This window comes from Mus caroli, unplaced genomic scaffold (genome assembly GCF_978045245.1).
Source record: "Mus caroli unplaced genomic scaffold, Mus_caroli_1 scaffold_13, whole genome shotgun sequence".
NCBI lineage: Eukaryota > Metazoa > Chordata > Mammalia > Rodentia > Muridae > Mus > Mus caroli.
The window spans coordinates 60594929-60617510 of NW_028227268.1; the positions used below are offsets into that span (position 1 = coordinate 60594929).

The 22582-nt window shown below is 44.3% G+C and overlaps 2 protein-coding genes across 32 annotated transcripts in view; one reads left to right on the forward strand and one right to left on the reverse strand.

The window, feature by feature from the left end:
• Pigl (phosphatidylinositol glycan anchor biosynthesis class L) overlaps nucleotides 1-18917 on the reverse strand; it is a 93258-nt gene extending 74341 nt beyond the window's left edge. The window contains exons 1-2 of one of the 2 annotated variants that reach the window (XM_085829939.1): nucleotides 18632-18903; nucleotides 5680-5779 (exon numbers count right to left, since the gene is read on the reverse strand). In XM_085829939.1, coding sequence (XP_085686065.1) covers nucleotides 5680-5779; nucleotides 18632-18866 — 335 coding nt within the window. In that variant the 5' untranslated portion in view covers nucleotides 18867-18903. Of the gene's footprint in view, nucleotides 1-5679; nucleotides 5780-18631 lie in introns of both variants that reach the window. The other variant, XM_021177227.3, reaches the window with a different exon arrangement.
• The window catches only part of Ncor1 (nuclear receptor corepressor 1), a 142035-nt gene continuing 138243 nt past the window's right edge, over nucleotides 18791-22582 (forward strand). For 26 of the 30 annotated variants that reach the window (XM_029483960.2, XM_029483967.2, XM_029483983.2 and 23 more), the window contains exon 1: nucleotides 20005-20186. The gene's annotated coding sequence lies outside the window, so the exon portion shown is untranslated. Of the gene's footprint in view, nucleotides 18872-19811; nucleotides 19900-20004; nucleotides 20187-20352; nucleotides 20450-22582 lie in introns of those variants that run through there. The other 4 variants (XM_029483961.2, XM_029483962.2, XM_029483963.2 and 1 more) reach the window with 3 other exon arrangements.

Genomic DNA, 22582 nt, shown 5'->3' on the forward strand with positions numbered 1-22582 from the left:
ATGCTCCTTAGTGGACAGTCGATTCTATTTCCTTGCTCAGCTAAATAATTAAAGCCACAGGCTTTCTAATGCCACGCTGCTGTTAAGATAAGCACTGGGAGAGAGGAAGATGATTGAATGTGCTGAACCCTTAGAATTATGTAGGCTAATCGACAGAATGGGAAAACAAGTCGATGCAGAGAGGTGCGTTCGGGCTGAGGATATAACTCTGGCAGAGCATTTGCCCAGACTGCACGAGGCCCTCTGGGTTCCATCCCCAGCACCACAAGCCTACAAGCCGGAGACAGGCGCAAGCACAAGACACTCCCTAGCATTTTCTACAAGGTTAAAGACAAGTTAAGGATTCACATTTTCACTGAGGAAAATGCTGAGGCTCCAGGGCTCCACTGACTCACAAGCTCAGTAAGAGTGACCAATGTGTCCATGGTGATGTCATCCACGCCTACTTTCATATTCTAGACTTTAAATTGTTTTTTTTTTTTTTTCCAAAATGTTGCGAGGTGCTTAATTATTCTGGACCTTTAATAACATTTGAGGAACTGTTTTTTCTTCCTGTGCTTTTACCTTTGTTTGTTTGTTTGTTTGTTTGTTTTTGTTGTTGTTGTTGTTTTCAAGTCAGGTCTCTGTGTAGCCCTGGCTGTCCTGGAACTCACTCTGTAGACCATCTGGCCTTGAACTCAGAGATCCTTTTACCTCTGCCTCCTAATCCTAAATGCTGGGACCAAAGGTGTGCACCCCGACCCAGCTTTTCTGTGTTTGTTTTTGGTCATTGTCGTTTTGTTTTTTGTTTTTTGAGACAAAGCCTTACTATCTAGTTCTGTCCTCAAACCCCCTAAGTAGACCCAGTTGGCCTCAAATTCACAGAGAGCTGCCTACCTCTGTGAGTGGTGGGAATAAAGGTGTGTATGTACTACCAGGCCTGGCTCTCTTTCTGTTTTGACAGAGTTTCCTTATGCAGCCCAGGCTAGTCTCCAACCATAGCATAAACTGGCCTTGAACTTAAATTCCTCTAGTCTCTGCCTCTTAAGTGCTGAAATGACAGGTGTGGCCCATCTTGAAACATGCACTTTAATGGATTATTTAATGCATTATTATATGACTCACCAAATTAGCAAAATTTACCTTTAAAGGAGCCCTGTAAGCAATCATTTACTTCTCTAATGGCGAGACTATGCCTTCTGTCCTAGTTTGTGTATCTGTTGCTATGCTCAAGCATGAGCAAAAGCGTGCTACACGAGGAAATGTTTCATTTGGCTTACAGGTCACAGTCCATCACTGAAGAAAGCCAGAAATGCAAAGCAGCAACCCGAAGGACCTAAAGCAGACTCCATGGAAGTGCTGCTTATGGGCTTGCTCTCCATGGCTTGCTCAGCCTGCCTTGCCATAGTACCCAGGACCACCTGCCCTGGCATGGCCCACAGCATGTGTGGCCCTCCTACATTAATCCTGAATTAAGAAAATGCCCTACACATATCTCCACAGGCCAATCTGATGGAGGCAATTCCTCAACTGTGGTCCCTCTTTCCAGATGGCTCTAATTTGTATGTAGAAGAGGTACATGGATCTGAGTTCAAGGCCAGCATGATCTACAGAGTGAATTCCAGGACAGTCAGGGCTACAAAGAGGAACACTGTCTTAAAAAAACAAACAGGGCTGGTGAGATGGCTCAGTGGGTAAGAGCACCCGACTGCTCTTCTGAAGGTCCAGAGTTCAAATCCCAGCAACCACATGGTGGCTCACAACCATCCGCAACGAGATCTGGCGCCCTCTTCTGGAGTGTCTGAAGACAGCTACAGTGTACTTACATATAATAAATAAATAAATCTTTAAAAAAACAAACAAACAAACAAACAAACAGTACTGGAGAGATGGCTCAGTGGTTAAAAGCACTGACTGCTCTTCTAGAGGTCCTGAGTTCAATTCCCAGCAACCACGTGATGGCTCACAACCATCTGTTATGAGATCTAATGCCCTCTTCTGGTGTGTCTGAAGACAGCTACAGTGTACTCATTCAGGTATGTAGTCCCGAGTATGGACTCCATACTTTGAAAGTACTGAGTAGCCAGGAGACTCGCTGGTTGAAATATATATAATAATTAAAAATTTAAACAAACGAACAAACAAACAAAAACAGTTCCAAAACCTAGCCAACATATTCTTTCCTTGAAAGCCATTTTTTCCCACCAAGGGTTTATTTGGGTGTATGCTCAGCTGGCTAAATGTATCCCTGAAACCAAGCACTGTGGCTCAGAGCAGCAAGAACAAACAGCTGACCGTGCACAAAGCACGTTACACCTATGATGGTCTTTCAAACACACTAACAAAGCTGTGACGTACTTCTCTCTAGAAAGTCAGGATCTATTTCATCTCCCTTTCTGACTTTGAGTCTTACCTAGCACTGATATTTTGTAAATGTGTGACTTCAGACTCTTCATTTCTTTGAGCTCTTGTTTCTTTATGTGCAACAAAACAGAGGAAGAAGATCATAAAGGCTGTCCTGTGGAGTGAGCCTACAAATGAGGTGTTGTGGCCTTTGAAATCAGGTATGTAGTCCCAAGTATGGACTCCATACTTTGAAAGTACTGAGTAGCCAGGAGACTCGCTGGTTGAAGCTTATGCTCTGCAGCCTGATGGTCTCAGTGCAGTTGCCAGGTCTCCAGCCTTGTAGCTGAGTGACCTTGAGCAAATGACTCAGCCTCACCAGGCTCAAAATTTTATCAGTAAGACGGAAAATAATTGGATCACCTTCAGAAGTAAGCAAGATCATGTATTACGTATGTTTCTGGCACTGATATAAGGGTTTTATATTGACTTATTATCATCACAGGTTACAGGTCCTCTATAAAGCTTCCTTCTTCCTTTCCCCTTAAGTTTTCTCTGTGACACATCTAAAGGGTCTGAGGAAATGAGAGACGGATGCTAGGGGCTCACATACTTCTATGATTAACTTGTGCTTTCCCTCAGTTCATCGTAAGTCAAGGCACTATCCCCCAGAGTAACTCTTAGGAGGTAAATACGATTAAATGAGCATACTAGGATGAGGGTCTAATTTTATGGAACTGGAGATCCCACTTGCTTGCCTCCATGTGAAGGCATGGTGTGAAGGCAGCCATCTGCAAAGGAAAGGACCTTCACCAGAAACTAGCCTTCCTACTTCTAGTATGAACTGGGAGAATATATATTTCTGTTAAGGCTGCCTGTCTCTGGTATTTTGTTATGGCAGCCCAGGCATAATAAATAATAACTGAAAATGTGGATGTGGCTTTGGAGCAAGAAAAGTGTAGCAGGTGGATGGTCTTTGCTAGTGTGGCAGGTTTTTTTCCTTGTCAACTTGATGCAAGCTAGGGTGATCTGGGAAGAGGGAACTTCAATCAAGAAAATGCCCCTATCAGAAAGGACTGTGTGCATATCCATGGGGCAGTTTCTTAATAATTGACATGGGAGAGTCCAGTAACCAGGATGGTACCACCCCTGGGCAAGTACACCTGATTTGAACCCTTTTCTCCCTAAGTTGCTTTTGGTTGTGTTATTTATTTATTTATTATTATTATTTTTAATCACAGCAATAGAAAGCAAAGTAGGAGAGCTAGAAAAAGCTTAGCTTATATTGAAAGGAGGGTCAATAGAAATATGAACACAAAAGGCTACTGTGGGGCTGGGGAAACAGATCAGTGGATACAGTGCTTACCACGTAAGAGTGGGAACCAGAGTTCAAATCTCCAGAACTCACACATATGCCAGCTGGGTGTGGTGGTCTGTCATAATTCTAGCACATGATGTCAACCTCGGGCCTCTATGTGTGTGTGTTTGTGTGTATGTGTGTGTATAAGCATGCTCATATATATGTGTGTCTCAACACATGAGAACACACAGCCACGCAAACTCTAAGCATAAGCATGAGAAATAAATCATAACTCTTAGTAGATCAAGCATTCATTCGTAGTCTATTACCCCGCATATCTCTGTGATTTCAAGGCCAGGCTGGTCTATGGGTCAAGTTCTAAGACAGTCAGGGCTACATAGTAAGAACTTACTTCAAAAGTAAAAAAATAAACCCTAAGCACAGTGCAAGTTTTTTTTTTTTTTTTGTTTTGTTTTGTTTTTTTTTTTTCCTGAGACAGGGTTTCTCTGTATAGAACCTGGCTGTCCTGGAACTCACATTGTAGACTAGGATGGCCTTGAACTCAGAAATCTGCCTACCTCTGCCTCCCAAGTGCTGGGATTAAAGGCATGCGCCACCAGGCCTGGCTTCACTTACCATCTTAAGACAGGGTCTCTACCTGGCCCGCCACTCTTGGGGATTCTCCTGTCTCTATCTTTCATCTTACTCTAGATGGGTGTGACTAGTTTGTTACACACTTTTATTATGTTGAGGGTCTACATCAGAGCCTTGTACTTGCGCAGCAAGCACTATTTATTATTCAGCTATCTCCTTAGACTTCCTCACACACATTTTTATATAGACCGAACACGTGTATACTTTCCATGAGGTACTCATTGTTATTATATGCCACTTTGAGCTGTGCATGCCTTTAATTCCAGGATTCAGGAGACAGAAAGATGGATCTCAAAGTTGGAGGCCGAGCTGGGCAGTGGTGGTGCACGCTTTTAATCCCAGCACTTGGGAGGCAGAGGCAGGCGGATTTTTGAGTTCAAGTCAGCCTGGTCTACAGAGTGAGTTCCAGGACAGCCAGGGCTACACAGAGAAACACTGTCTCGAAGAAAAAAAAAAGTTGGAGGTCAGTTTGGCGCGCGCACACACGCACACACACACACACACACACACACACACACACACACACACAGTGTCTCTTTATGTAGTCCTGGAACTGCTAGGTAGACAATCTTGCCTCAAATTCAGAGACCTGTCTGCTTCTGCCTTTCAAATGTTGGGGCTAAGGCTGTGTGTAACATTGCCTGGCTTAGCCTTCATTTTCTGTTTTTTTTTTTTTTTTTTTTTCGAGACAGGGTTTCTCTGTATAGCCCTGGCTGTCCTGGAACTCACTCTGTAGACCAGGCTGGCCTCGAACTCAGAAATCCGCCTGCCTCTGCCTCCCAAGTGCTGGGATTAAAGGCGTGGGCCACCACGCCCGGCTTAGCCTTCATTTTCAATATCTCCTGTCTTGAATGTAAATAACAAAATCCCACTCATTTTTTAAAATAAACTTCTTAACTATATTAGAAAATAAAATAGTTGTCCTAGCCTTTTTCATTGCCAAGGTCAGATAACAATGAGAAATAATGGCACTGTAAACATGAATACTACAGCCATGCCGGTACGAGTCTCTGTACTCGTTCCCTGCCAAGAAAAGCCAAGCCTTGGAGAAAGTGTTGCTTCCAGGCCTGGGAAAGGAAGCTTACAAGAAGGTCCTTAGAGGCTGGAGATGCAGCTGGGCTAGTTAGTACCTACAGCATGTGCGAAGTCCTGGGCTTCATCCAAATACAGCGCACCTGCAACCCCAGCTCTTGCCGGGGTAGGAGGCAGTCAGAAGTTCAAAATCATCCTGAGTTACACAGAGTGTTCAAGGCCAGGTTGAAAAACCAACCGACCAACAACAAAAGTAAAAGAATTTTTCTGATGTAAGATCAATTTATCCTGACATTAGGTTTTGTGTCTTTTCGATGTACCAATGTATATTTATTACCAACGGGCTTCTACATTACTAAAGGACAAATTACCTCTTGTCAATAATCATTACACGGGAAGGTGGAATCCCCAAAACAGCACAGCTTTGCAGAAGTTCTTTCTTTCGAATCTCACCTTGATTGTAGTAATTTCCTGAGGAGACAGATAGAAGGGTTATTTAACCATAGAGGCCTGTCTTCTCACTCATTCATATCCTATGTTGTTTCCTGGGGAATTTAGAGCATCTGAAAAGACCCATGATTAGGATAAGAAGCTGAAGAAAATAGACATTTAATGTTAAGATATTCCTATTAGCAGATGACCATACATTTTAGCACCACCATTTACAATGCCTATGCATCTATTCATGTATGCATTACTACATAAATCAATCAATCAATCAATCTATCTATCATCTATCTGTGATGTACCTAATATGTATGAGGCACCAGGTTGACTCTCAGCTTCACCTTTATAGATAAATAAAACAGTCTCCAGATATCTTAAACTAATTTAAAGGATAGGGTGCCACTCTTAGGTGTCACAGGAAAATGTGTAGACACTGTTTATGAAAATATATTGGCTAGTTTTCTGTTAAAGTGGCACAAGTTAAAGTTATTTAAGAGGAGGGAAACACAATTAAGAAAATGCCTCCTTAAAACTGGCTTGTAGGCAAGCCTGTAGGGCATTTTTTAAATTAGTGATTGATGGGGGAGGACCCAGTCCATTGTGGGTGGTACCACCACGGGGTTGGTGGTCCTGGGTCTATAAGAAAACAGACTGAGCAGGTCAGGGTGTGCAAGCCAGTATGTAGTACTCTCCTCTGGCTTCTGCATCAGCTCCTGCCTCCAGGTTCCTGCCCTGCTTGAGTTCCTGTCCTCACTGCTTTTGATGATGAACTATTATACAGAACTGTGAGTGAGATAAACCCTTCCCTCTCCAAGGTGCTTTTATAGTCATGGTATTGTATCACAGCAATGTTAACCCTTACCCCTAAGACAGAAAACTAGCTCTGTCTGTCTGTCTTTCTGTCCATCTGTCTGAGTCAGGGTCTCTATTATGTAGCTCTGGCTGTCCTAGAACTCTCTATGTAGACCAAGCTGATAGAGATCCTCTTTCTTCTGACTCCTGAGTGCTGGGATTAAAGGCTTGTACCAGTACACCTGGCACAGCCTCTTTTAAAAAGTTTAATCACCAGCTCCCCATCAATATCAGAAAAAAGTTTATAGATATTCTTTACTTTCCCAATATATTTACCACAGCCCCTATGAATAATTCTCTTCTGTAGCCTTACAAATAATAATACAATGAAGTTTTGGTGTCATGTAAGACGCACTCATTTTGAGCATTACCTACTTAATGTACTTCCTAATTATAATTTCCTGGCAGGAGTTGCATGTATGGTTTGTGTTTAACTTTCTTGACCAAAGTTCTTTGACTGTAGTGTGGGGATAATGACTAATTCACAAGGTTTCCTGGAAGCTTACTTAACATACATTAAAGCACTCAAGTAAGCAGGGCTTGCTCTTTCTGCCTTTTATTTTTGTTTGGCTGGCCTGAAACTTATTATGATCAATTAATTTTAAAAGGTATTTAGAAGAAAAAGGTCTAAATTTCTCTCACTACAAAATGAGGGGATACAGTCCTGTCGACGCACTGTCCTAGATTAATGGAACTACACTGACTACTTAAGACAATAACAATTCAATAAAGACTTCCACATAGACTATTGGAGGACTAACAGGAAATGGTGACGTGACCGACATATTGAATGCAGCAAAGGTGACTACTCATTCTCAGCCGTCCAGCATTAGCTATTAGGAAAATGCAAATCAAGCCCCAAATAGAATATTGCTTCATACCAACTAGGATGGGTGGAGTTCCAAAATGGAAAGCTGTGAGCGTTGATGAGGATGTTGAACAAGTGGGGACCACAGCCCTTTGCTGGCGGGAACATAGAATGGTACAGCTGTTATGTGCCAACTATCCAGAAATTGATTTATCTGTTTGTTTGTTTGTTTGTTTGCTTATTTACTTACTTACTGGGTTTTTGAGACAGGGTCTCACTATGTAGCCCTGGCTGGCCTAGAACTTGCTATGAAGACCAGGCAGGTCCACCTGCCTCTGCTGGGATTAAAGTCATGTACCACCATGCCTAGCCTACTCAGAAATTTAAACACTATCACCATGTGACTCAACAGTTACATTCACAAGAACATCCTTAGAAGAATTAGACACCGGTATGCCAATAGGTACTTCTAGGTCTTAAATTTATCGAGGCCTTGGTCACAGCAGTCAGGGTAGATTAAAGTCAACTGCAGCATCAACAGAGGACCAAGGAAAACAATGACACATACACAGAACAAAAACATTACTCAGCTACCAAAACGAACCAAGTGGGGCTGGGATACAGCTCAGTGGTAGAGGGCTTGCCTAGCATATGTAAGGCCCTGGGTTCAATCCCCAGTACTATCACGCCTGCCTCGCCCACAAAATGGGAATAAAGTAGATGGGTATGGTGGCATAGGCCATAATCCTGGTACTCTGGGAGCTAAGACAGGAGGATTGTGAATGTGAGGCCATCCTGGGTTATGTATGAGCTTGAGGCCAGTCTGCTATAGATAGTGAGATCCTGATTCTAACAAAACAAAGTTCTGAAACATTCTACTGTCAATATTGATGAGCTTAAAAATATTAAGGTAATAAAAGCCATATATAAAATAACACTGACCGCATGAGTCTATTTATATGAGGCATCTAAACAGGCAAAGCCAGGGAAACAAAGTAGAATCGTAGTCACAGAGCTAGAGGAAGGAAGGGATGGGGGGGTTATTGCTTAATGGGTTACAGGGTTTCTCTCTGGAGTGATGAAATCTGAGTGATGGTTACATAATCTTGTGAAGGTACCTTAAGAATGTCCAAAATAAGCCAGGCGTGGTGGCGCATGCCTTTGATCCCAGCACTCCGGAGGCAGAGGCAGGCGGATTTCTGAGGTCGAGGACAGCCTGGTCTACAGAGTGAGTTCCAGGACAGCCAGGGCTACACAGAGAAACCCTGTCTCGAAAAACCAAAAAAAAAAGAATGTTCAAAATAGTAAATCTTCGGCCGGGTGTGGTGGCTCACGCCTTTAATCCCAGCACTGGGGAGGCAGAGGCAGGCGGATTTCTGAGTTCGAGGCCAGCCTGGTCTACAAAGTGAGTTCCAGGACAGCCAGGGCTATACAGAGAAACCCTGTCTCAAAAAACCAAAAAAAAAAAAAAAATAAATAGTAAATCTTCTATCATAGATATTTATGACACAAATGAGAGAAACCTTGAAAACAGAAACCAGAATTTCACTCTATAAAACTCTTCCAGGGGTCTGGTGATACAGCTCAGCAGATAAAAGGATTCAATTACCAGCCAGATGATCTGAGCTTAATCACCAAGACTAAGGGTGGAAGGAGAGAACTGAGTCCATATGGCATGCACAGGCCCCCACACACACATATACAGACACATACATACAGACACATACATACATACATACATACACACATACATAATGCATATACTCAGAAGAGGGCATCAGATCTCATTACAGATGGTTGTGAGCAGATGTGGTTGCTGGGAATTGAACTCAGGACCTCTGGAAGAGCAGTCAGTGCTCTTAACCGCTGAGCCATCTCTCTAGTCTAACAATTACATTTTTACAAGCACTTACACACTGTTTTCTGTTGTTATTGTTTTGTTGTTGTTGTTTCTCTGTGTAGTTTCTCTGTGTTGTTTCTCTGAGTTTCTCTGTGCAGCTCTAGCTGTTCTAGAGCTCACTCACTCTGTAGACTAGGCTAGCCTCAAATTTACAGAGATCTGTCTGCCTCTGCCTTTCAAATGCTGGGATTAAAGGTGTAGGCAGGGCTTTACACTGTGTAGTTTTTTTTTTTAAAAGATTTATCTATCTATCTATCTATCTATCTATCTATCTATCTATCTATCTATCTACATATCTATCTATCTATCTATCTATCTATCTATCCATCTATCTATCTATCTATTTATTTATTTAATATGAATACACTGTAGCTGTCTTCAGACACACCAGAAGAGGGCATCAGATCCCATTACAGATGGTTGTGAGCCACCATGTGGTTGCTGGGAATTGAACTCAGGAAACTCAGGACCTCTGTAAGAGCAGTCAGTGCTCTTAACCACTGAGCCATCTCTCCAGCCCCCCTGTGTAGTTTTAAAATAGGGCTGAGGGCCTGTGAGATGGCTTAATAGATAAAGATATCTGCTGTAGCCTAGGCCCCACTGGAGGAAGGAGAATTGACTTCTGCCCTCTGACCTCCATAACACACACACACACACACACATGCATACACATGAACACAAAACAAAAAATGTTAAAAAATAGGATCAGAGTACTGGGTTATTTGGCATATAATTTCTAAGGTAATTGTAGTTATAAGGAAAAGGTAAGTAAATATATATTTTTCAAATGTATAAAATCCTAATAAGAAGCTGGAGAGACAGCTCAGTGGTTAAGAACACTTACTGCTCTTGTAGATTACTTGGATCTCATTTCCAGCACCCTTATGGTGCCTCATAACTGCCTGTAACTAGTTCCAGGGGATTTGATGCCTTCTTCTGACCTCTTCAGGCATCAGGCATGCATGTGGAACACTTGTGTGCAGGAAAACATATTCACACACATAGGAAATCTTTAATTCTAATAAATAATCTTTCAGTCAGCACAAGAGCTTATGAAGGGAAGACGGCAGGGCATTTCCTTCTGTTAGTCACTGGGTAGCTCTGTACTCCTGGTTGCTGTGATCACATAGTAACCATATCGTGTTGTGATGCAGCCACTTCCTCTTGGGGCTGACATGTCTCTCTGTAGGCCATCATGGAGCAGACTGAGGTAGTGACCTAGATCTAGTCATGGCAACAAAACAAGCAGAACAGAGATAACTAGGTCTGAGGTAAAGGAAATGGCTCTTCTAACAGGCCCTGCAGAAGGCAGGGAGTGACTTGAGACCGTCACTTGAGACTCAGCCACTACTTCCTATCTCTGGCTGCATGTGGTCTTGTAGCCATGCTGCCCCTCTCCAGCCCCCAGCATCTAGGAGGGAGAAGGCCAGATGTAGTCAGCGTTTCTGGGGTGGGGCTTTCTGGTGATGCGTCTGCCTTGGAGTCACCTATCCTCCTAAGAGGAACTTTTGTAAGGTCACTGGCTCATCACCTAGACTTGGAAAGCAGCATTTCTTTGGTCTGTTGGTCTGGGGTCAATCTTCATGTCTCCCCAGCAGAAGCCATGGGATATCGTCTCTGTATTTAGACAGTAATGTGTTGCACATGCCTGTGTTCATGCAGGAGGAGGCCAGATGTTAACTGTCTTCCTTTATCATTCTCCACTTTATTTTATTTTTTGGTTTCTCAAGACAGGGTTTTTTCTATATAGCTCTGGCTGTCCTAGAACTTGGTCTTAGATCAGGCTGGCCTTGAACTCAGAAATATCTGTCTTTGCTTCCTGAGTGCTGGGATTAAAGACACCATCCACCACAGCCCAAAAATTATTTTTGGAGACAGGGTTTCTCACTTAACCTGGAGCTCTCCATGGGCCAGGCCGGCCGGCCAATGAGCTCCAGGGTCAGAATTTTCTTGTTCTCCCCCATCGGGCAGTGCTGGGTATATAGATAAGTGCCCAAGGTCTATGTGGCTGCTAGGGAGCTGAGCTCAGCTTCTTATGCTTGAGCCCTCTTCCCAGCCCTTGAAATCATATTCTCATGTTTTTAAATATTACTAATTTATTCCATTCCTTTTAAAAAGTTTTCTTCTAAAGTTATTAGATTTATTCATTTTATATGTGTGTTTTTAGCCTAACACGTATGTGCACCATGTGCATACTTGATATCCATGGAGGTCAGATGAAAGCATATGATTCCCTGGAACTGCAATTACGGCTGTGAACCACCATGTGGGTGCTGGGAATTGAACCTGGGTCTTCTGCCAGAGCAGCAATCACTCTTACTCAATGAGCCATCCTTCCATCCCCAAGTTATTCCATCCTTAACAGAATACAATCAATACTTGAGAATTTTTTTAATAAAAAGAAATTTCAAATGTATTTGGTTAGAAAAAACAGCATTAAACTGTCATTTTCTCTCTCTCTGTTCCACTTGAAGATAAGGTCTTATGTAACCCAAGTTGGTCCTAAGTCAGTATGTGGAGAGGATAACCTTGAACTCCATCCTTCCACCTATACCTACCAGGCACTGGGGCTATGGCCATCACATGTGCCTTAGACTACACCTTTAGGCTGAGTTTAAATGTTTCTAAGAAGGAACACTGTGAAGAGTTGTTAATGACTAAAAAGGAATTATTTAAAATAACTCAGTAAGCTTTATTTTAGGAAATACGGTGAGTCAGATGTCTGCTGAAACGCTGACCAGGTGAGATCAGAGGCAAACACATTTGAGAATATATGACTGAGGAGAAAGTAAGGGCAACATTTGCAGAATGGAAACAAAGTAGCCCGAGTCCCTAGGGATTAGATCCAGGGCACTTAGCATCTGCACACATTGTTCTGCAACCAGGCTTGGACCATAGCTACAAATGAGGGACCTCTACACAAAGAAAACCTTCAGAAACCTCCACTTTCAGAGATGGACAAACAGCAACTACAAAGCCCACCCTACACAGTGATGCTTAGACTTCACTTCTTTAGGAGGTAAATTAAGAAAAATGTTAGTCCTCAGGCGTAAACTCCCACTCAACTTTCCTTGGTATGAGTGAGTCTACTCTAAAAATAGCTCCAACTGTATCTCTAGCACCACATGAATCTCCAGGAGCCTGATCTGCCTATCAGCAGATGGCATCGACTTCTCTTCAAGGACCTAGATGAGATTTGGGCCCACTTCAATGAGGCAATGTAGCAGAAATGAGACTGGAGGATTTCTAAAGCAGCAACATGGCTGCCCCTAGATTCTCTCTTGGGACACCTGCTCTGGAACCCAGCTACTCTTGTTGTCAAGGAGCAGAAAGTTACTTGGACAACACATCACATGTAGAGGTTCTTACTGAAATTGCAGCTCCTGGTTTGGGGGCCCTCAAGTGAGGTTCTCATTATCAACTAGATACTGTGCTTTGTCTGTAACCATGGGACACTTGGGTTTGGACCCTCGACTTATACTACTTTTCTGATTAAAAATCTGGAGTGATCTGCTAAGGCAAACGTAAATCATCAGGGGTGGGGAGATGACTCAGTAGGTAAGAGTGCTTGATGCTCAAGGCCAAGGACCAGAGTTTGAATCCCTAGTACACACATACAAAACCTCTGTGGTCACTATACCTGTATTCCTAGTGCTGTGGCAGGGTTGGAGACAGAGGCTTGGTAGCTGCCAGCCTAGCTCTAGGTTCAGTGAGAGACCTTGTCTAAAAAGGAATGAGGCAGAGTTATAAAACAGAATACCCTCTGTCCTCTTCTGGCCTCTGCAAGTGCATAGCAGCACACACAAATGTACATACAACACCCACTCACACATACAAAATACATATTGGAAAAATCAAATCATTAATCTGTTACCACAAATCTGGTAACACATGTGCACATAACATATAAGGGAAAAAAATCACAAAATACACATAGAAAAACCCAGAATAAGTTATAAGGATAAACAGAATTAGGCAGACAACTACTGAAATTGGGTGTTATTTGGAGGTCTATTTAACTGAAGACATCAAGGATAAGAGTGTAACAGAGATTGTAACGTGTAAAACCCTAGGCATGAGAAGCAGATTAAAGGACAGAATTGCATAAATACCATCTTGGTATGTGTGTAGGACCTTAACTGTAACACCAATAACAGCCAGATATGGTGGTATGTGACTACAGTTCTAGCTACTCGGGAGCCAAAGCAGAACAGTCACAAGTTTGAGGCTGGCCTGGATAACATTGCAATACTAAAGGACTGGGGGTGTGGATCAGTGTTAGAATACATGCTTCATTTCACATGCTCAACGCCCTGGGCTCAATCCCAGCACAGAAACCAAAACCAAACAAGACTCTTAACAGATATGAAAGAAGGCCAACAGAAATGAGACATCAAAAAGTGATAGCCAGAAAGGCTTTATGCTATTGTTATGTCCTCTTCTGACACCAAGTCAGTGAAATTCCAATGCGGGGGGGCAGGGGGGGGGAGAGAAGGGGATGTCAGTAAGGTTTCTCCTTGAATAATGACCAGCCGAATTCTAAAGGTAGAACAAAAAAAGGTCCCAACAAGCAGGGCTGCCCAGAGCAACAATCAGAGGTTTGATCATATTGGGTAACCACACTGTAAGTTCCAGTCATTTGACTGGTGAGATGGCTTAGCAGTAAGGTGCTGAGCCTGGTAACCTGTTTGAACCCTGGAATCCATGTAAGAGTGGAAGGGGAGAATCACTCCACAAGGCTGTCCTCAACCTTCACACATATGGCATGACCTATATATACATACCCTCACCACAGACATAAAAATTACAGATAGACAACAGATACACACACACACACACACACACTCACTATACATGTGTATGTATGTATATGTGGGGTGTTTTATTCAGACAGGATTTTTGGTTTCATTGTGTAGCCCTAGCTGTCCTGGAACTTGCTCTATAGACCAGGCTGTCCACAAACTCAAAAAGATCCACCTGCCTCTGTTCCCCAAGTGCTGAGATTAAAGGTGTGGGCCACCACTGCCTGGTAAAAATATTTTTTTTTTTTTTTAAAGTTAACAGTACTTAAAACAGAGATGTCAGGGCTGGAGAGATGACTCTGCAGTTAAGAGCAATTATGGCTCTTCCAGAGGATCTGGGTTCAGTACCTAGCATCCATCTAGAGGTTCACATTATCTGTAACTCCAGTTCCAGAGGATCCAATGACCTTTCCTGGTCTTCTTGGGCACCACACACAAAGTGATTCATAGACATATTCAGGAAAAACAACTGTACAAATAAAGTTAAAAAAAAAAAAAAAGAGGAACCTCAGACTGACCATAAGAAGAGTATAGAGATGGGCTGGAGAGATGGCTCAGTGGGTAAGAGCACTGACTGCTCTTCCAGAGGTCCTGAGTTCAATTTCCAGCAACCACATGGTGGCTCACAACCATCTGTAATGGGATCTGATGCCCTCTTCCGGTGTGTCTGAAGACAGCTACAGTGTACTTACATATAATACATAAATAAATCTTTACACACACACACACACACACACACACACACACACACACACACAGAGGAGTCAGAGTATAGGATCCCGAATGAGTTAGTGGCACAATTTAGAGGGAAAATGTTGCCTTTCATGATTCCAGTCTCCCCGGCCTCATCCCTTTGATTTTACAAGACAGGGTTTCTCTGTGTATCTCTCCTTGGCCAGGAATACTCTATGTAAAGCAGGCTGGCCTTGAACTCAGAAATCTACCTGCTCTGCCTCCCATGACATTAAAGATATGCTAGCATACTTTTTTTTTTTTTTTTTTTGATTTTGTTTTTTTGTTTTTTTTTGAGACAGGGTTTCTCTGCGTAGTCCTGGCTGTCCTGGAACTCACTCTTTAGACCAGGCTGGCCTCGAACTCAGAAATTGGCCTGCCTCTGCCTCCCAAGTGCTGAGATTAAAGGCATGTGCCTGGCTACACGTTTTATTTTTAAGATTTAATTTTATTTTCATTTATGTCTAATGTGTCATGGGGTGGTATGTACATGTGAGTTCAGGTGCATGTAGAAACCAGGAGGGTGCTGAATCTGACACAGGCAGTTAAAAGCCTCCTCAAGGTTGTGCTGGGAACCAAACTTAGGTCCTCCATAAGAGTAGCAAGCCCCTTTCACTGCTGAGGCACCTCTTCTTGGGGCCAGGTAGACGGCTCAGTGGGTAAAGGCACTTGCTGCCAAGCTTGATGGCCTGGGTTCAACCCCAGTGACTGTTAGAGTGGAAGGAGAGAACCGACTCCTGCAAACTGACTTCTACCATGTGTGGTTCATGGCATGCAGGCTCCTCTCCCACAAATGAATGTAACAGATGAAAACAACAGTTTGATGAACTAATGTTTCTTAAAATGTATTTAGATATTTCATCAACTGAGACGGCACAGGAAGCAACTGGGCAGCCTGGGTGTGATGGTTTAGTGCGACTAGGAGCCACTGGGTCTTAGCTCTTTCTTGTTAAACTCTTAGTGATCCAACTAGTATCATCTCATTGGATGGCTGAGGAAAACCGAGTCACCACCTCCAGAACAATCCACCCCTCCTTTTGTTTTTGGCTTTTCCCTTCCCCTTGAACTGAGGATGTAGTTGGGATAAGCTATTTGAAAAAGACTTAACTGCCTAGAAGGATTATTATCCCTGCTCCATATATATGCTTCTTTTTTGAAGCCCAGATCAAAAGAAAACCTATTTGGAGCCTTCTTTAAGGAAAACTTCTGAAAAGAGAATCGGTACTCTTCTGTACTGCCTGCCCACTGCACTCTCTCCATTATACTGCTACAGTTTTCTCTATACTATGCTCTATGTTTGTTTTTGTTGTGAGTCTAGCCTTTAATGGCTGAGCCATCTCTCCAGCCTTTACTACGCTATATTAAACATTACTATAGTCTTGCTTTTACTCCAACAGCCACCAATTAGAAATGGCAAGTTGGATTCAGAGGAAATAAAGACAACAGTAGGGGTACTGACTGCTAAGTGAATGTTTATATCTTTTATTAGAGAAAGATTTTGGGAGGCTGGGTGTCCAGCATGTTTGAGACCTTTGGCTCAAACCTAAGAACTGAAAAAGGACAAATTGATTTCTTTTTTTTTTTTTTTTTTTGTTTTTTTGAGACAGGGTTTCTCTGTGTAGCCCTGGCTGTCCTGGCATTCACTTTGTAGACCAGGCTGGCCTCGAACTCGGAAATCCGCCTGCCTCTGCCTCCCGAGTGCTGGGATTAAAGGCATGCGCCACCACGCCCGGCTCGACAAATTGATTTCTTGACCCAAAATTTTTTTTTTTTTCTTTTTTTGAGACAGGGTTTCTCTGTATAGCTCTGGCAGTCCTGGAACTCACTTTGTAGACCAGGCTGGCCTCGAACTCGGAAATCCGCCTGCCTCTGCCTCCCGAGTGCTGGGATTAAAGGCGTGCGCCACCACTACCCGGCTTGACCCAAATTTCTAAGTTCTATTAAAAATAATCTAGAAAATATTAATTAGAGGACATACTGAACCCATACTATCTTGCAAACAAATACAGCTTTGATGCAAATTTTGAAACAAATTTGTGTATAATTCAATTCTAATAATTATAAAACATAAAACAAGGGGGCAAGAGAGATGGCTGAGGTTTAGAGTAATCCATGCTCTTCAGGGAGACCCAGAATTCAGGTTCCTGTACTGACCTCCCCTCCCCCCAAGACAGGGTTTCTCTGTGTACTGTGTTTCTCAGTCCTGGAACTCCCTCTGTAGACCAGGCTGGCCTCGAATTTAGAGATCTGCCTGCCTCTGGAATGCTGGGACTAAAGGCATTTGCCACCCCTGCCCAGCAAGTTCCCAGCATTCTTATCGTAGTTCACAACTGGCTATGACACCTGTTCCAGGGAATCCAACATCCTCTTTTAGTCTTTGTGCACACCAGGCATTCATGTGCTACACATACATGCATACAAGCAAAACACTAATACATAAAATGTAAATTAAAAAAAAAAAGAAAAGAAGGTATTCTTTCCTTGTTTGGAGCCTCTCCACTCTCAGGAGTTTTTTTTTTTAATAAATTTACATTAACTCTGTTTAAAAACCAGGAATAATTCTCCCAAATTCAGCCAATTTTATAAATCAATCCTGATGATTTCTGTTTAAGATCAGTTATTTAAAAAGAAGAAAGCCGGGCGTGGTGGCGAACACCTTTAATCCCAGCACTTGGAAGGCAGAGGCAGGCGGATTTCTGAGTTCGAGGCCAGCCTGGTCTACAAAGCGAGTTCCAGGACAGCCAGGGCTATACAGAGAAACCTTGTCTCGAAAAACCAAAAACCAAACCAAACCAACCAACCAACCAAACAAACACCCGAAGAAGCTGGGCAGTGGTGGCGAATACCTTTAATCCCAGCACTTGGGAGGCAGAGGCAGGCGGATTTCTGAGTTTGAGGCCAGTCTGGTCTATAGAGTGAGTTCTAGGACAGCCAGGGCTATACAGAGAAACCCTGTCTCGAAAAAAACAAAAAACAAAAACCCCTGCACCCCCCAAAAAGAACAACACAACAACCACATGGGAAAAAAGGTCCTGAGCAATTTTGAAAATCAGCTTTATTGAGGTATACTTTACTATAAAATTCACCCCTGTATGTATACACTTCACGTTGTCCAGTCATCACCATATTTAGGGTATCCTGGTTTTCTCGTTTGTTTTTGTCTGTATCATTATGCAAGTCTCATTTTTGAAGAATACTTTTAACAAAACCTGGGTACAGATTAACTCTAAAATTATCTATAAATGTACTTTCTATTTGTCTGAAGTTAAAAAAATCTCCCAATTTGACACATGCATCTTTGTAGCAGAAAATCGGTTTCAAAGCAGCAGGAAGGTCTTTTGCTATATTAGGAAAGAAACTTGGTGGGCTGAGCAGACACAATACAGCTCAAATTGTCTGGTGCATGATTTTATTTGATCCTTTTGCAAATAGACGGTTCCTCAGGATAACAGGTCAGGCACAGCGGCTCACGCCTGGGATGCTAGACTACAGAGAGACTGTCTTAAAAAACAAAAACAAAAACAAAACATCCAGTACAGTCGCAGTTCCCAAAGGAACACGAAGGTACTGAACGGAACCAATGATGAACAACCACTTTTCTGCTTCTCGATTTGGTTAGGGTGGAATTCGCTCGGGGTTCCCTAACCTATCTGGGAAGTCGGCTGTTTCTGTCCCTAGACTGACCAGCACAGAGAAAGTAGCTACCTACGACAGAAAACCTTTCGGGAAGAAGCTGAGATCGGTTAGTTCCCTAACCCAGCGACCCTCCTACAGTCTCCTACCTGAGGAGAAGCAGAGCAGGGACACCTGCTGCTCCAGGCGTGCCAAGCCTAGCATGGTGGGAGCAAAGAACATGGCTTCATCGTCCGGGTGCGCGATCACTACAAGGGCCCGGCTTCCGGCTCCCGGCAGGCCCGCCTGCTCCGGAGACCTCATTCGTTCCTCTAAGTTCCAAACCCGGAGGAAGCCCCAAGTCAGGACAGCCAAGGCCACACACCAGAGACCCACCACGTCCATGCCGGGTAAGTGGCACTGCGCCTGCGCAGGAAGGCAGGCTGCGGGTGGACTCGGGCTCCCTGCGGGAAAACGGAACCAGCTGAAACTGCGTTCCGTGGGTCAGAGCGCGGCGGCGGCTGGAGACCAAGATTCGTGGTCTAGCGTGGAAACTAACACCCATACTGCGCCATCTCCTCGGTGGCGGAACCCTCTACCTGCTCCAGTTTCAGAGCTCAGCCGCACTTTGCGGTCTTAAGTGTCTTTCTTACCGTTCAGTGTGCTTAAAAGGAAGGAAGCATTTTTGGAGTTATTTTGAGATCGCGTCTCTCTTTCTGCGTGTTCCCCTGAACTCACTAGATGCAGACCATGCCGGCCTCGAGTTTGCAATGATTCCCATTCCTTTGCCTCCTGAGCTGGGATTTCAGGCGTGTCAGCACGCCGGCCAAAAGGGAAGCATTCTAAAACAAACGTCAGCATTCTCCTTTCAACTCGTTTTATGACTTCAAACTTTGTATAAAACAGCCCGTTACCCGGAATAAAAGTTTTTCCAAAGCGGGTCACCATTTGTTCTTTCTCAGATGGCGGCTTTGCTAGAGGAAAAAGTGGCTAAGAGGAAATGTCATTTCACTCGAAGGGTGAGGTCGGCAGGCCCCTAAATTCTCTTAAGAGGCAGAGATTAAGCAGAGCCACGCCGCGGAGGAGGCCTCGCCCGCCCTGCCGAGGAACACTCGGTGTGAAATTAACGTGCGTCCCAGCCACGTGGGCTGAGGTTTTTCTCTTTGGCGGCGAGGGGACGGGGCAGCCGCTTTGGCGGCGCGCAGGGGTCGCAAGGTTAACCTCGCGCCGGGCTCCCGGTCCTTTCCCACGCCTGAGGGGAAGGGCCCCGGGCGCGCGGGAGTGGCCGGCTCGCGGGGCCGCTCCAGGCCGAGGACGCGATGGCTGCCACGGCGGCGGCGGGTCGGGCCGGAGGCAGCGCTGCCGGGGCGGGCCTGAGTGCGAGGGACAACTTGAAAAGAACCGGCGCGGTGTCCGCGACCCAGGAAGCGAGGCCGCGGTAAGAGCCGCACTCCGTCCGCCCGGGGAGGGAGTCGTCTCCCCAACCCTCCGGAAGGAGGAGGAGCCCGAGTCGGAGCCGCCTCAGCGCGGTCGCCCGGCCTGAGGGGGAGGGAGTGGGGTTGAGGCAAGATGGCGGCTAAGGTGGCGAAGCTGCGGCGGCGGCGGCTGGAGTGAGCGCCCAGCTCGCCGCGCTGCCGAGCGAGGGCCGGGCGGAGGGCCGCGCGCCGGGGCCGCGCCCCGGTCGTCCGGCCGTGGGGCGCGCCGGCTCTCACTCGCCAGCTCCCGGTGAGTAGGCTCGGCGCCTGCAGCCCCGGCCTCCGGGCCCTGCTCGCCCGGGAGCTTCCTCGGGCTCCCAGGGCGCCAGCTTCAGATCGGCCGGGCCAGGGGCGTCGCGGAGGACGCAGGGTTAGGGCCTGTCCGAACCGCTGGTCTTTTCCTCTCCCTCCCCCAGGGGCGAGTCGGGTGCGGCGGGGAGTTCAGGCTAGACGAGTGGAGGCTCCTGGAGTTTGGAGGAAGAATGGCCTTAGGCGGGCGGACATCAGCCCGAGGTATCTGTCCATTTGGGAAGGGGCGTGCGGTGCCACCGAAGGGGGTGCGAGGATGGAGGGCCTCGGGTGGGGCCGGCGCAGGTGACTGTCCTAGGCCCACTCGGAGGGAGAGTTGGTGGCTGTTTGGCGAGTATGGAAGGGGTTAAGGAGGGTGACAGCGATGGACAAGTGTGTGAAGAGCAAACTAGTTCACCTTTCTAACTGGCCCACTTGAGGTATAATGGCGAAGGGTTGGTAGTGGTGCAGCTGCGAAGAGCAGCACCCTCTGCCTCCTGCCGTTTGTTATTGGTGTTTTCTTGTGCCAAGTGGGAGATTGCACCCCCCTTTTTTTGGGGAGACAACGACGACCGGAATTTGAGAAAGTACTTGAGAAAGCAACCTTAACGGAAAGGATACTGCGTTCTTAGAATTAGTGTGGCCCAAGAATAGTCATGCAAAGAAGTGGATGGGAATAAATGATGTTTGTGGAAAGTATTTTTGCCTAAGAAATGCCGGGTTGTATCTGCCACAGTGCCTGTTCAACATTGAAGAGTAGCGTTCTGGGTAATTTTAATCTTTGAGACTAGTATATTCACCTGCATCAGATTTGCTTGCTACCCTAATTATATCCTGTTGTATTGAAATGTAAATTCCTTGTGTGCACCCTGGTGAGAGAATTGGTGGGAGCCTAAACATGGCTGTATACAAAGAGCAACAGGCCTGGGATGTAAAACTGCCCTACACACAGTCATTCATATGTCCAGGGTATCTTGATTAATACTTGATGATGATTCTCATTCACAAGGACGGTATCTGGTGAATAAATGAAGAGCTGATGTTTTAAATTAATTAATTTTGTTTGTTTGAGACTATTTATGCCTGTAGCACTTGTTGGCCTGGAACTCCCTTTGTCACTGCCTATGTGGTGATGCTTGTACCTGCCATATTTTATTTAATTTTTTAATAGTTTCGGGAGATGTTTTAATATTTCTCCATGTTCCCCATTTAATATATTAAAATTTAACATACATTTACTGGATGAGTCAGTTCATATTTGTCTGGGCTCAAGCTCTGACTTACTTAGATATGTGTAAAAGTTACAGAAGAAATAAAGCTAAGTAACTAGATAAAAATCTTACATTCTTATTCTATTACAGCCCAGTGGTTGAATCAGCTTTAATTTCAGCAGTCCAAAGGCAGAGGCAGGTAGATCTCTGAGTTCGAGGCCAGGCTGATCTACAGAGTGAGTTCTAGAACAGCCAGGGCCACACAGAGAAACTTTGTTGTGTCAAAAACCAAAAGGAAAAAAAAAAAAAAAGAAAGAAAAGAAAACTGCAGTGGTTGTTTAGTTTATTTTAATATTTATAGCTTCCAGTTGCTTTGTCTTTAAGTGCACCTGTTAATGAAAATCAAACCGTATGTGTGTGTGAGTGTGTTTGTGTGTGTGTGTGTGTGTGTATATACACACATATCTAGAAAGTGATTACTTGCCATACCAAAACACTTCTTATCTTTTAGCAAAAGTTTACTGTATGTTGTAATACTCCTCCTGGGAAACTGTAATACTACAAATTGTAACTCTCTCTGCAATTAACTGGCATTTAGAACATGTTAAGCTTTTCTGTGTTTTAGTTTTCTTATCTCTAACGTTAGGAGAACTCTGTTTTCACAGGTTTTGTTCTTATGAGTCTACTCTGAGTAGTTATGAAACTGGAATGGGGCTACAGCCCATTTGGTAGAGAGCTTAGGCAGTGTGCACCCAGCCCCAGATTTGATTCCCTAGCAACACATAAAAGCAGACACATGTCCACTCGGGAGTTGGAGGCAGGAGGATTAGAAGTTCAAGATTGTCTACAGCTATATATTGAGTTTGAGGCCAATCTGGGATATTCATGACCTTGTTTCAAAAAAATTATGAAAATGCTTTAAACAGGTTAAGAGGATTATGCTTCTGTGAGAGTAATGCTTTATCTGCAAATCTCAAGTATTCACGTTACAACTCATCAGAATATACCTGTTGCTCATGTATTTATAGAGCTATGATTCTCTCCTATAAATTTTAAAAAAGATTATATTGCCTGGCATGGTAATCTTAACATTATGTATGTACAGATCTCTGTGAGTTTGAGGCAAGATTGGTCTACATAGTGAGTT